This window comes from Solanum lycopersicum, chromosome 10, assembly GCF_036512215.1.
Source record: "Solanum lycopersicum chromosome 10, SLM_r2.1".
NCBI classification, from domain to species: domain Eukaryota; kingdom Viridiplantae; phylum Streptophyta; class Magnoliopsida; order Solanales; family Solanaceae; genus Solanum; species Solanum lycopersicum.
In genome coordinates, this window is record NC_090809.1 from 58,429,580 (window position 1) to 58,445,438 (window position 15,859).

The 15,859-nt window shown below is 28.6% G+C and overlaps 2 protein-coding genes across 3 annotated transcripts; one reads left to right on the forward strand and one right to left on the reverse strand.

Moving 5' to 3' along the window:
• The first annotated feature begins 4,397 nt into the window (after positions 1-4,397).
• On the forward strand, positions 4,398-5,615 carry LOC104649830 (protein BRASSINAZOLE-RESISTANT 2-like). Its single transcript, XM_010329419.4, has 2 exons — positions 4,398-4,755; positions 5,238-5,615. Exons 1-2 carry the CDS (start codon positions 4,447-4,449, stop codon positions 5,469-5,471), a joined length of 543 nt encoding a protein of 180 aa, XP_010327721.1. The 5' UTR covers positions 4,398-4,446; the 3' UTR covers positions 5,472-5,615.
• A 673-nt stretch (positions 5,616-6,288) lies between these two features.
• Positions 6,289-8,967, reverse strand: LOC101268733 (protein trichome birefringence-like 34). Of its 2 annotated transcripts, none has more exons than XM_010329420.4 (5): positions 8,526-8,967; positions 8,106-8,277; positions 7,292-7,488; positions 6,966-7,127; positions 6,289-6,888 (listed from the first exon to the last, which is right to left on the reverse strand). In XM_010329420.4, exons 1-5 carry the CDS (start codon positions 8,864-8,866, stop codon positions 6,522-6,524), a joined length of 1,239 nt encoding a protein of 412 aa, XP_010327722.1. In that variant the 5' UTR covers positions 8,867-8,967; the 3' UTR covers positions 6,289-6,521. The 2 variants fall into 2 exon arrangements, with proteins under 2 accessions (XP_010327722.1, XP_069146461.1); XM_069290360.1 differs by having other exon boundaries at positions 8,106-8,284; positions 8,526-8,817.
• Between the last annotated feature and the right edge of the window lie 6,892 nt (positions 8,968-15,859).

Genomic DNA, 15,859 nt, shown 5'->3' on the forward strand with positions numbered 1-15,859 from the left:
TCAAATTGTCCAAAATTCAATTACTCCCTCCCAAAGTTGAATTCAATTTTCGTCCTAAATTTTAGTCGTTTTCCTTCTTTTTTTCCCTTATTCAACAATTGTATATTTATTGTGTTTCTTATGTTTTTTCATATATTTTTTGATGAAATAATCGATTGTTTGTTCTTATTAGATCTCAAATTAGTCACAGAATGAATGAATCATCTTCATCTATGAGGATCCATTGCATGTCAATTTTGTTGACAATTTACCATCGTTTTCAATTGGTTTAACTCAAGATTTTGGGGTTGATGTAGGGTCTATGGTAAAATCAAAACAAGTTCAACATGAACAAACAATGGAAGAATCGAAATCAAAGAAAAAATATGACCCTACGACAGTTCAAGAAGTTATTAACAATGCTAAAGCTAGAGGCATTAAAATTGTACAAGGAGGAAGAAAGAGGAAAGCAGTAAACATTGAGTCAGAGGAACATGCATGTGAAGTTGACGGATCTGAAGATCATAATTATGAAGTAATGGCTTAAAACACAAATTTAGATACAATTTTGTTGTTACTTAGATGTCAATATACAAAAAATTATTGTTTAAGTAAATTTTGTATTCACGTAATTGTATATAGTATATTGCATGTTTAATACACACATGTTTTAGTTATATATTTGTATATATGTCTGTGGATTTGATTACTTTATACGTACTTTAAGTTATGTATAATGAATAATATACTAAGTCTTAATAGTGGTAGTAGCAGATTGTATATTAAAGGCTCATTATTATTTTTGTTTTTGTATAAATATACAAAAAGTAATTGGACTTAATTATACAGATGGGAAAATTTCATATATGATTATAATTTGTATATTTTATTAGTTATATACAAATTATTGAAGTTAATATATATTAAGTTTATATACATATACAAAAATTGATCTGTCCATGACTGTTTTCAAAATTTAATGTTTTAGTATACATATATACTAAGTTTTAATAGTGGTAGTAGCGGATTGTATATAAAAGGCTCATTATTATTTTTGTTTTTGTATAAATATATGCACAAAGTAATTGGATTTAGTTATACAGATGGGAAAATTTCATATATGATTGTAATTTGTAATATTTTAGTAGTTATATAAAAATTATTGAAGTTAGTATATATTAAGTTTATATATTATTGGAGTATATACAAAGTCATTTAGACAGTTGTATATATTGTCATATTTAACTACTATATTCATGTACACATATTAACCAGAATGCATAACAAAAATAGCCAATGAAGCCATTATCTATTCAATTATAAAAACATATATATATTTCAAATCATTCAAAGAGATCATATATACAATTAATACAACACTATTATACAATCAAATTACTGAATTGATTTTACACTGATATTCTTTTTAATATACAAATACTACATCAAAAAAAGTATATAATTGTATCAAAAGTATAACACTTGCTTTATGGCTATATACAATTATCACCAACGATTACTTGTATTCGCTTACACTGATCTTCTTTATAGTATACAAATACTACATCAACAAAAAGTATATAATTGTATAGTACGAAATTTCTGCTTAAAATAATCATATTTTAAAACCAATTTTCAAAAAATAAAATAAAATTACGACACCACAATAACGAACGCACATAAATCAAATTTGTAAATCCTATAGAACATTGTATAATTATTGCAATAATAAACATGAATTTTCATCCAATGAACACTTACCTGAATTCGATTACAAAGAAAAAATAAAAAAAATTGATGAACTGATGTTTCATAAACAACAAAAACAAGTTTATCTTTTGTTTCAATTGCTGTATAATTCTTATTTTTTTGGAACGTTTACCTTAAAAAAAGGATGTTTACCTTAAATTATGACATTATCTATATTTATTGTTAGCATATTTAACGTTTCAGTTACAAACCACTTTTTAAAATAAAATTATATAAATAAAAAACAAAAGAAACCTTATATACACAATTAAAAATACCTAAATAACTAAACTATACCCATAGAATGTAATTAGGTAAGCTATACCCATATAATGTTATTTAATCAAATAAGTTTACCATATATGAAATTTTCCCAACAAATAAAGATCAAGTAAAAAGCTTATTTTTTTTATAACATTTCAAAATATATACTACTGTTGTATATAAAGATCCAAGCTTGGAGTTTTATGATTAAAAGAGATTACTTTTTGTATGGGAAATCAGAAGACAAAAAGAAGGCTGTATAGTGTACTATATTTATTCTTTGATTCCCCATATATATGTGACCATTTGGACAAAATGGAACAGAAGATCAAAATTTCAGAAAAAATATTGTACTTTCACCTGAATTAATGTCTAGACAACAATGAATATGACTGAAAAAGCGATAGAATAGTAATTATTTTATTCTCGAGTTTCCCTAATATTAAGTCATTTTTCTTATAGAGCACCTCAAAATATAGAATTTTCTAATAAAAACTTAACCGAACTTCAATATAAATATTGAACGTCGAAAAAAAAAACATAAATCTACATGCAATATCTCCACTGCTAATTTTCCATCTTTTTTTTTGTTTTCTTATCCAATTATGCAACTATTTGCTTTTCGTGTCTCCAGTAGATTCACTATTAAAAAGAGTACTCTACCTTGACTAATTACTCCCTCCCTCCTAATTTATATAATACATTTTAATTTTTGAATTCAAACGAATTGATTTGATTGTAATTTTTGAATATGTTTTCTAGATATTAATTAATATTACGACTTGTAGTATTCTATTATAACTAATTATTTTTTAATCTCAATTTGTATAGCACTTTTTAATTTTTGAGATTTAAACGAGCTAGTCTTTGGCTTTGTAATAATATTTTCATGTATTTTTAATTAGAAGCAGTAATTTTACCTAATGGACCTTTGTCAATATTCCTGAAAACTTTTAACTAAGAGAAAATACATAAATCAACCATTGAAGTTGTCTCGAATTTTTAAAAAGACACTTTAATTTTGTATGTGTCCTATTATCCCACTAAACAATTATGAACCGGTATTATTATACCATTTCTCGATCAACCTCAAAATTTAAAAAGCAAGTGTATTCACACACCAATCAATACATGACACGTGTTAATTTAATTAAAAATGTATTTTCTTTTTCATTTTAAGTTTTTCCTTTATTTTTTTTCTCTCTCTTACTTTTTGGATTTTAATTTTAATTTATTCTAAATTTCATTTATCTTCTGGCTTTCTCCATTTTTTTTCTTCACCGTCCACTTCTCATCTCAAATTGAATCTCACTCCCATTTCTTTTCTTTTCTTTTCTTTTTTCTTCTTCTTCTCTGGTCAAATTTTATTCATAATATTTTTATACTTTACTACATTATTGATGACAAAATTAATTATTTTTCTAAATAATTTAAAATTTTAAAGTATCATCAACTATTCATTTTCATATAATTCCAAAATTAGAATCATAATTTTAAAAGAATAAATTAATTTTTGAAAATTGAAAGAACTTAATTAAAATCGGATAAAACAAAAACTATATGATACTCCCTAATCATCTCATTAATTTAGCTCATTTTCATATAATTTCAAAACTAGAAATGATAATTTTGAAATAATCATAATTCTCCGAAAAATGAAAAAGTTTAATTGAAATTTGAATTAAAATAACTAAATAATACCCCTATTAATCATCTTGAAATCTAATGTGCTTATCAAATTGTTCGAATGTCATATAACGTTTAGTTATAGTTTTAGTTAAAGAGATAATTAAGCTAACAGTGGTAAAAAAGGAAGAAGAAATTGTGATAAAAATTGACATTTAAAGTGAGGATCTTCAATTAAGATGAAAATGATTTTTTGAAGATGAAGGAAAAAAGAAAAAGAAAAAATAATAAGGAGAAAAAGTTAAAACAATTAAAAAAAAAACAAGAAACTGTATTTTATAGCAAAATACTTGCAAAAATAAAATTATATTTATTTTTTTTGTTTGTTCACGCTCTTTAAGAGAGTGCATACACTCTCTATGTCAGGTGGACAATAAATGATGTAATAATATCAGTTTAAAATTGTTTAGGGGGTAATAAAACACTTGCATAATTTAGATATTTTTAAAAATTCGGAACAACTTCAGGTGTCACTTTATGTTTTTTCCCTTTGAATAAATAAACTCACCTAAGTAATATATCTCATTTGCTCATACATTAATGTTTTGTATAAAATATTTTGAAAATAAAAAAAGAAAAGGACTTAAGTACTTAACATAGTACTCACAACAAACTGGAGGAATATATTCTGTCCACTTTAATTTGTTGTACTCATAATTTGTCTATATGCTGTCTATTTTCTACTATAAATACCTACTCTAGCTAAAACTATAGAAAATAACCACAAAAAAATTGAATAAACTAAAAGTGGAAGCATAACTCATAACTATGGGGGAAGATAAGAAAATTAGTGGTGTTAGAGGATGCATCAAAACGAGCAGAGGGCCTTGGTTGGTTCACAGAACCGCGAAAGATGGCAGTGTTGTGACTAGGTTCCGTTATCCATCTGATAGGGAGCGACAGAAAAATAAGCAAAGGGAGAAAAATCGTCGAAGAGTAGCTCACAAAATCTTTGCTGGACTACGAGCTCATGGAAACTACAAACTTCCTAAGCATGCAGACACCAATGATCTTCTCATGGCTCTATGTAAGGAAGCTGGATGGCATGTTGAAGAAGATGGCACCATTAAGGGGAAGGTGAGGATGAACACTCTGCTATTGTTTCTTCACTTTGTTCGTCAACGTTTTGCATAATTTGAAAATGAAAACGTTTGATACTTCTCACTTTTTTGGTGTCAATGTGATTCATCATGATTTTACTTCTACCTTTTCCATAAGAGAAATCATGTTAGAAGGATTGACATTTTTTGGATTCTCAAACATGTATGTAAGCTTCTGAGGGCATTTTCACATCCTAATAAAAAAGTTTCCCTTGTTGGAGATAGCAGTTGGCTTTTGTCTAGTTGATAAGAGCTCTTTGCAACATTAGACAAATATTGAAAAGAGTAGAAAACTTGGCTATTCGAACTATAGTTTGCCAATTTTTCCAGATGATATGCAACAATATTGACCTTCCTTAGCAGTGACTAGCTTTAACACTACCATGTCTCGTCGTTTGTTATATGAGACTTATTTTGTTGTTAGAATATCTTGACAACTCTGTATTAAAAACCTTATAGGATCCGGTGAAGGACTTGCCAAGATTGATTGATGTAGACTCCGCTCAAGTTTCTATGGAAGATCAAACTAAAGAGGGAGACTATTGTAAATGTGAAGATCAAATCAAAAATGGAGAGTATTATTGTAAGTGTGAGGTTGACATGAACAATGTGGAAACCGAGAAAGGTAGGCCAGAAGGGTCGCTAACGTCATCTGCTTTTGATGTCAATTTGACTCTATCACTCTCTTCTTAACTATTTTTATCATAAAAAAAATAGTTATTTAGGACAAAGAAAATATAGTATGACTTCAATTTGAATATACGGTTTATCTATGTAATATATACTTGAGATTAAAGAAGTAATATGTCAAATATAATATGCGTATCTATATAACTATTATTATAAGCTAAATTTATCATCATTATGTTGTATTTGATATTTTTCCTAATTTTAAGATGAAACATTGTTTCACTGTCACAGCTGTATTCATCAATAACCTTGTTATTACTAGTTAGTAGACAAATGAAAACTCAAACAATCCTCTCGTTAGCAAATGTATGTGTTTATGTTCGAGAATACAAGTCAGCCCTATATATTTTCAACTTTGCAATTGTATTAGCTCATTATGAACTCGCAATTGCTGAATTTAGATGGTTGTTTGAATTTGGTCATTTTTCTCATTTGTTCAATTCTTGCTATTAGTTTGAACTCGATCTTTAAAACATTGCTTGATTCAAACATATAAGACGAGAAAAATCAAGTTTGGTAGGTTTGATTTTCTGAAGGATTTGATACAAATTCACTTCCCCTTTGTTGCTTCTTTCTCATTGTTCTTAGGTTGCTCAAGTTTTCAAGAAATATTAATATGCTATGTATTTTCAAAAGCACAGGGGTGTGTGACCATACTCCATATGGTTAGTGCTATTGATTATCAAATATTCCAACAAAATTGCTACTATTAGTGCTCGCTTGGTTGGGAACAAGTTATCCAAGATTGTTTATCTCACCTTCAATGTGGAATAAAAATAACACAACAATTTGGGGATAACTAAGCAAATGAAACTAGAAATAAAGAAAACTCTCTTCATTGTGCAATTGGTTACCATCATGACCTTCAAATAATTTTTTGACTATATATATGAACAACAAAAATCACATGCTTTTAAGATGGATATATAGTTGAAGGATCAGTTACAGAGAGTCCTGTCACACTCACTGTCTTTGACTTGTACTATATATCTCCAATTGAATATAATTCGTTATGTATACTTTGTATCACAGTGAGTGCACTAGTATATATCTCTATTCGTTTAATTCTCTTGACGAATCCATTATGTAGGCATGAAGAATCTGATTCCAAACATCAGGCACACCAGGAAGGCACCAATGTACACAGTCTGAATTTTTTCTTGGATTTAACAGTTGTTCTTTTGTTGGAGCAACCCAATTCCTCTTGTAAACGGATGGGTGTCCGTCTTTTCTATACTCGGAGAGTTGTGTTATGTTGAGATATTGTATGTCTAATCCCTTTCTCTTCAGCTCATTTACAGAGGCCTCTGCTATTTGCATCATATTTATATCACTTTCGTTACCCCAATACTCTCTTCTTGATATTGGTTCTGTTTCGCCATAGCAATTTTGATCATTTCCCCTGCCCCAATCTGTACCACTGCATGTAACAACAAAAAGGATTAATTCTTTCGTTGTTTGTGCAACAACGGACAAACAATTTAGTCATGATCGTACTTTTTATGAGAAGACGAGAGGCTCATGAAGAACAATTTAGTCCTTTTTCTTTCAATTTGAAACTCCAACCAATCTGACCATGTTCTTAAGGCCATCTCATAACGCCGTAGCTTCATTTCAACCTTCTTGTGTATTGCATCGGAGCTGTTAAACGATCCCCATCTGTGTAAAGTTGGCATGAAACTATGAGACAACAATCATCATGTTACTTATAACTACGAGATTGTCTTTACATTGTCAGTGTATATAACTTAATTCCAAATATGAAATGTTTGTGTAAAATGTGAAAGGAGTACTTATTTTGGTGTGAAGCAAAACAGGCTTACTGAAGTGTCATATGTGATTCAAGCCACCAAGTGAAGGAATCAAAGATGAGAATGTCTGCATCAATCCAATGCCTAGCATGTTTTTCAATGGCCTCAACTCTGATAATTCGATCGCGGACACGATGCTCCACCGGATCATCACAATTGGATTCTACTAGCAATGGTGACCAATAGAAATCAATTGTTGCATTGTATTCCTATATCATATTAGAAAATCAAAAACTTTAACCACACAATAGAAGCAAAACTTCTCTTGAAAGTAGAAACTCTTAACTAGTTGATATATTAACTAGTCTCTCCGACCCAATTTATGTGCTCTGAACAGGATTTTCTCTATAGGGGGCTCGAACTCGAGACCTCTGGTTAAAGTTGAAGCAATCCCACCACTGCACTACAACCCATGTTAGTTCTCATGATTTACCTCTTATTGTCGCATCATAAATGTCACTTTCTTGGTTTATACTTTATACAACAAATTGCAAGAATTTTTCTTTGGGAATAATATTTTATCTTATTTGAATTGATTAATCACCTAACAATCATGCAATTTTAGGCATCTCTAACAAACTCTAATAACAGACACATACAATGGAATACATTATTTGCCATTTGAATTAGTGATGTTGACAAATTTTGTGGATTTACTTGGTTTGTCTTCTTTCAAAGTGCACAATTTTCATGTGCAAGGTCTGATGAAAAGGCTAATTGTTTTGTGAGTCCAAGGTATGGCCTAGCGGTAAATAAAGTGAGATAAAAATCATGAGAGACCATGATTTAAATTCGAGCAAACGAAAAAAAAATATAGTGTAATTACCTTGACCTCAAAGGTGATTAAGTTGCCTTTCCAAATAGGTGGGTTGAGAGATGGAATTCCAGAGGATTCAATCAAGCATACCATAGAAGCCCATTGATTCTTGTTCAATGAATCCCCAACAAACAACACCCTCTTCCCTTTAAGCTTCTCCAACAATCCCTTGGCATTAAACCTACACTCTTACAACACACATATTTTAAAATAAAATTCAACTAACAAACAACAACATAGCCCCACAAGTTGAATCTGGGGAGTGTAGAATATACGGACACCTTACCCCTACCTTGGTAGGTAGCATACTCAGTACGTTCCCACAAGTGGAGTCTAGGAAGGGTAGGGGTAGAAAGACTATTTCCGAGAATGAAATTCAACAAAACAAGAAAAGAGGAAATCAAGGAGAGTTTTTTTTTTTTTTGTTACCTTGGAAGATCACAATGATAAGGTTGCCATCTCCAATAATGATATTTTGAGTCTTTTCTTCCAAATTTGTGGCAAGCAAAATCGTCAGGCATGAAAGAACATTGTTTTTCTTTGTACAAAGGATATGACACATTATCAAAAATCCATCTTCCAGAAAACAAATCACATTTTGGAGATGAATTTTTCCTTGTAGACTTATTAATTGCCAGAAAATTAACACCATCACTATTATCTCCTATAAGATAAAAAGACACAAAAAGAAAGAACAAGAGGAGGAATCCTAAAACAGAATGCAAATTATATTGAATTATCCATGATTTATGCACTAATTTTTCTGCCATATTCTTCTCTCAAATAACCTCTTAGCTTTGATTTATCTTCTTATAAGTAAGTACTTATAATACTAAGGAGAAAAAGCAGCACAAGGGAAATGAAGTTGTTGAATTTAAAAGATATTTGAGTGGGTAACTATACTTGCCCTTTTCGCAGGACGGACCGATAGAATTAAATAATTTTGACTAAATAATAGAGAATTTATTTTATATATTTCTTCTGTTTCAAAATAAATGTCACTTTACAAATTCAAGACAAAAATTAATAGGTATTTTCTAATAATTATACTACGTATTCTTAATGGTATTCAATTTTTAAGAGACCGTTATTAAATAAGATAATTAAGTAAACTACAAATTGATTTATAAATAGACATAATTTTGTCAAAGTAACACTTAATTTTACTCAAACAAACAAACAAACAGGAGATAAATATTAAATTAAGCAAAACAGAAGCAGGTCAAAAACTAGTAGCACTTTGAACAATGAGCAATATAATAACAGTGATTTAGTTGATTTTATTTGACTTTTTTCTAATGAATAATGAAACTACTTCTCTAACTAATTTAATATATGTTTAAGTTCACCTAATCTATGAGCTGATCAGTTAATTGATTTTGAGTCTGGTTTAAGTCTTTATTATGAGATTATCTGCCAAAGTCCTAATTAATTGTGGCATATAACATGAAGCAAACTTTTATTTTTTCTTTAATTACGACGTGTCTGCAAATCTATTATATTTAATTTCTAATTCAGAGATATGCTAAACTTTTTTTTTTTTTGGTCACTTTCAATTTTTTAAAATTTTGGTATAGATAAATTATTGCTATCTTCTGCAAGATTCTTGCTATGTCTGGCGATAAACGTGATGAAATTTTGACGAATGTTTGTTAATAATACATTCACATGCATCCACCTCGTAGAATGTACAACCTCTTAGGCTAATGCATTTATAATAATAATATACATCAAAAATGTATATTGATTATAAAATTTTTTGATTGTCCTACATCCATGTCAAATCAGTGGACAAGTCAAGTTTAAATAAACCATGATTCTATTGCCACTTTGAATGATTGATACTATCACTTGGATCTGGAACGTATACACATGTAGCATAACGTGTATCGATTTTTTCAATATTTTGTTTGGATCATTATTATATATAATTTGATCATAGTACATCATATTATATAGTATATATAATATTAAATCATTTCGATGGATATATTTGAATAAATATGTCATTTTTCATCGTAATAAACTGTTAATATTAATAATTTATAGCATGAGTCTACGAGATAAATAAGTTGAATGGAGTATATAGAAGTATTAAATGATAAAATATGATTACTAGATATTAAAAAAAGATAAAATGAATAAAATAATAATAATAGTAATAATAATAATATGTCACGATCCAAAAATGGGCGTGATGACACTCGTCTTATCCCACCAAGACAAGTCAGCCTAAAACTCAACCATTACAATAAAGTGCGGAAGTAAAATATAAGTAGCTTAATAAAACCCCCAAAACCTGGTAGTCACGTGTACAAGCCTCTAAAGTATTACAATTGATTCAAAAGAAAACTCAAGTCTCAAATGAACTTGTTTCTAGAATAGAACAAGATCATAATTAAGGAGAAGAAAGTCTGCTGCGATGGAAACAGCTATCTGACAAATCTCCAAGAAGCCTCGGAAAAGAAGAGAATGACAAGTACAACTGAAATACGAGTACTCCTACCACCTCCAACTGAACCGCCACAACCATAACCTGCATTAAAATCTACCCAACATAACAGCTCAGAGTTTACATAACACGTAGCTCAACAACAACACTTAGACAAATTACATATCCTCAACAACAACACTTTAACAAATTACATACCCTCAACAACAATACTTCAACAAATTACATATCCGCAATAACAAGCTCAATATTGATCTATCACAAGTTCCACAGGAGGCAATCAGAAGATCAGCAAAACACGATATCGAGTTCACTAATAATAAGTATGTGCAATGCAATGGAATGCAATGTCAAGTATAATGATGCATGTCTGACCTAATGATACACAATCGCTGTCTCTCAGTCCGGGACCCATGGGGGACACATCTGTCCATGCATCTGTCGCGGCGCACGACACGACCCTCGATAATAGTAACCATCGCGGCGCGCGATACGTCCCTCGAAATATAGTATCCATCGCGGCGCGCGATACGTTCCTCGAAATGGTACATCCTCTTTAAGTTCTCATTCTTTCTCAATACACATAACACTTTCACAACCATGTTACAGAATAATGCAAATGACATGTTCACACAAATAATGAGGATATGACCATTTTCACAACACTGCACAATTCACAACAACATCAACAATGATTAAACAAACTTTTCAAATCATTCTTTATTATCAACACATCACACACAAGCAATTATTCACATTGCCTTTTATCACCCTTTGTTTTCATCATTAGAATTATTTAATGTGGACAAGTCAACACATCACCAAGTCTCATTACTCTCAAACATATACCACAAGGAAATACACGCATTTCATACACTTAACAAGAGTTTAGAAATCCACTTGCCTCAATTTATCGAACAATCACTTTGGAACTTTAGCCTTCCTCCTTTGTTGCACTTCCAAATAAAATTCAGTCTATTCAAATAATTAAACACTATAAGGTTTCGAAGTTAACAACACACATATTGCACGTGTCTAGACTAAACCAAAAAAACTCACGCAAATTTATAATTAAGTTCTTAAGTTTCAAGATTAGGATTAAATTTTTAATTTCTTTTCAATATCATAAATCTTAAGACATTCACTTAATACCATATACCTAATACTTAATTATATATATATTAATATATCAAAATTTAAATGATAATATGAAAACTATTAAAAGGATCTCAAATTGATCCCAATTTATATCACCCATATTTGAACACCAAAATAAAGATATTTCATGAAATATTTTTATACGGAAGGCTTCTTGCATGTCTATTTACCTCCCTTCCCAATAATTGTTTCATGATCATCAACATGACTAAGGTGAAATTTATGCTAAATAACATATGCATACATGTACACAAAATTAAAATTAGTTTCACATATTAGTGTAAATTATACACGTTTTAATCTAAAAATCTACTTCTAATTACATAAAAACTTAATAGAAAGGATGGAAATAATTACCTTGACGCCTTGAGATGAAAATATTGATTTTTCTCCTCCTTTTCCCTTTTCTTTTCTCCCTTTCTTTTCTTTTCTTCTCTGCCTTTTTTTTCTTTTTCAAATCGTTTTTTCCCCTCAAATAAGCCGTCACAGGCTTTTTATAAGTTTAGGGCACTTTGCCCCTTTTCTTTTTATTTTATTTTATTTATTTAATTAATTAATTTTCTTTTTTTCCCCATTATTATTAGCAACAAAAAAATCTTTTATTAAATCTAAAAATCGTGTCACTCATTCTTACAAGTCATATAAATTATTTATAAAATCTACTAAAAAGGTTAATATAAAAAAATAATAGTTGAAATTTCTAAAACGACTAAGAGGGTCGTTACATAATAATAATAATAATAATAATGTAACAACGTGATCATATCAAATCTTTTTAGATAATACTAGTTTAATAATACAATATAATAAGGTTAAATAATAATTAAAATATATATTATATTTAAACTAAGAATACAATATGATGACTGACCTTCTAGTCATTAATTGGTGGTTGATTGGTTGAGGTGTTTACTCAAGGCCGGTAAACAGAAGAATATATTAAAAAAAGACCAAAATTTTTTAAACTTTACTTCCCAAAAAGCTCTTTACTTCTCCAGAATCATCAAAACAAAATTTCAAAAGATTTTAAAAAAATCGATGAGTCAAAAATATATTTAAAGTACCTATGTTTTTGGAGATTCATGTCTGAATTATCAAGTATATGAGTTTTCTATAAATTGTCACTAATTATTTATTAAAGACATAATACATATATGTGTTTTTTAACTTAGTTTCAAATTATAAATTTCACCTTTAACCTCGATAGTGTACAAAAAGACTCTCCAACTATCCAAAATTTATACAAAAAAATAGTCCAATATTTTAGATACAATGCATGATATACAAATACTTTGACATGATAATACCACTAAGTTGCTGCCAACTAACTAAAATAAATACACCCACATTTTGAAATAATAAAAATAAACTATAATATAGAATAAGGTGAAAAAGAAAAGAAATTCATTTCTTGAATTTTTTGTACCAAGCTCTTCTCCTTAATCTAAATTTCTAAAATTCATGCCCTTATATTCAAATTAAAGAAAAAATTGTTCAAGATATGTGCAAAAAATTCATATACTAGAACGATTACGTATTCTTCTTTCTTAATTTAGTCAAAGTATCAAAGTTCAACACTTTATAAACAAGAATTGCATATTGTTGGTTAGATGTTCAAGCCACAATGGGAATAACTAGAGGAAACTAACTTTTTGTTGCAAAATTATTTCAGAGCAGCCCATAGGTATAAGAAGTCATGAAAATCAACTAACTTATTCTTCTTTCTTTAGTTTGAAGTATATTTATGTTTTAAGTTGTCAAATACTTAATGGAAAAAAGAAGAAAATGTTTTGTACATTATGATTGTCATAGTAAGTAATTTACAATTACGAATTTTCAGAGGCTAAGAAATAAACATAGAGTCCTAAAAATTATTAAGTAAAATGGTACACTTAAACTGTTTAATAAAATGTCTAAATGAACTTTTCAAAGATTTTTGTCAAGTTAGAGTAACAATTTGATACCTAATCTAAATTTAAGGAATCTTGTAAGTGTGGATTGAAATAGTTGATTGATCATCTTCGGACTTAGATTGTGTTCGATTTTTACAAGTGTATACTTACTCTATCTTACTTACAATAGATATAGAAAAAAATAATAAAAAAAGAACTTCATTATAGCTTTTTTTTTTTCACAAAAACAAAAATAATTAAATGTCACTTGCAATTCGTGCATTTGCAATGAACAACAAATAATGCCAGGAAAAAAAGGGAAAATGTTAAAAAAAATTAGAAAGAGAAATAAATGAAATTTTATAAAAACATATATATATATATAAATATATATATATATTGCCAGGTAGGTTTCAAGTTCTTTTTTGTTTAAATTTTGGATAGTTAAAGTGCATATTTGTGCAGTGACAAAGTTAAAAGTCAAAGTTATAATTTGAATCCAAGTTAAGAGTCTGAGTTATGTGTTATGCCTTTAGTAAAATATACCTCAACTATCAATTGTTTCTATTTCCTATATAAACACAAATAATATATATTTCAGATGGAAATTCGCACCACTACCATTTAGATATAAAACTCAATTAAGAAGGAACCATTCTTCAAAAAAAGATATAGTTAGATTAATTCTTATGTGTTGTTTATCCCATTATATTAATCAAACAAAGGACCATGGAAGGTGATTGCAATAAATTCAACATATCAAGAAAAAAGTTCATTCCTTCCACTTCTCCCTTTTGCTAATTTACAAATTGTATCTCTATTCTTGTGGTAATTAACAGTATATGTACTTATTAATATTCATAAATTATATTGTAGCTAAAGATAAGTAAATTTCAGTGAGTACGCTTCTCTTCAACTAACTATAATGATTAAGAATTTGGATGATAATCTAAACCCTTAATTCCTATTATTATTTGTTGGAACTTATAATAGAACATTGATGGCTATCGACTCTAAATTCATAGGATGAAAATTAATAACAACCTTCACAAACTAAGGTGAAGTCATACGTTTATGATTTGATTTATATTCTCAAGTAGAAATTAAAGAGTAAAGTATCATATATTTGTTTTGGACTTCAATTCTAGAAATTATTATAGACAAGAAAAATAATGCACAACGAGGAGAAATTATCCCCCCCCCCCCCCTTTTTTTTTTTACAAAATAAAAAAATAAAATAAGTTGACCTCTAATCTCTTTATTACTTTGTAAAATTATTCTTAAAAAAATATTTTTTCAATTATTTACAAGGACAAAATGAGGGGTATCTAAATAAGATCCTATAGACATAATGTAAGTTCGCTTGTACTCCAAAAATTGTTCTATTCTTTTTAGAACATGCTTAAAAGAGAATATCATGTAAACTGGTTAATTATACTAGGTATTATAGCTAGAAGTTTAAAAAATAATAATTAGTTGTTATAGTTAAACCAATTTTAGCTATTCACTTGATTTGTTTAATTTGTCTGATTTGTACAAGTCCATAATTTATATAATTCGGTTCTGATTGTAAAAATTTAGAATTGTGTATATGCGTACCGTATCTATTTGTATACGATTTATGAAAACTTCATAATATATTACCATTTTTTTGGTATATTGGGAAACAAAATATACAAAAGAAGTTTTAAAAAATCCTAAATGTATAAACACAGAATTTGTATATATATATATATATATAGTCTATTTGTATATTTGCAAGTTAAATATACAAACAGACAGAAACGTACAAACCTTTGGAGTGACCATAGCAAATAAGACTATATCTATGGAGAGCAATTATCAAAACTATAATTATAGAGCCTTATTATGTCTATTATGTTTGTTGTTTTTAAAATTTTCTTGTCTGAACATTATTTTGTCTTGAACAAATTTTGTTCCTGAGTAATATTTCAAAAGAACTCAAACATATTGAGGAGTTCGAATCTAAAAATTTGGGCAATTTTGATGAGATTTGGGCTAGTCTTAGACTAGATTTCAATCATAGTTCGTCGAAGTTCAAAGTTACAGTCAAATTATATCAAATATTTATCTATCAAAGTTGTAATTTGTGTACTGTGTTTGTATGAAAATTATTTGTAAATTTGCATGTACCTTATGGTTGTATTGAATTTGTATGCATATTGTATAAAGGTTGTATACCATTAATATTCTTGTAGGTATATTTAAGTTTCAGAAATCAAAATGAATATTCTGCAAAA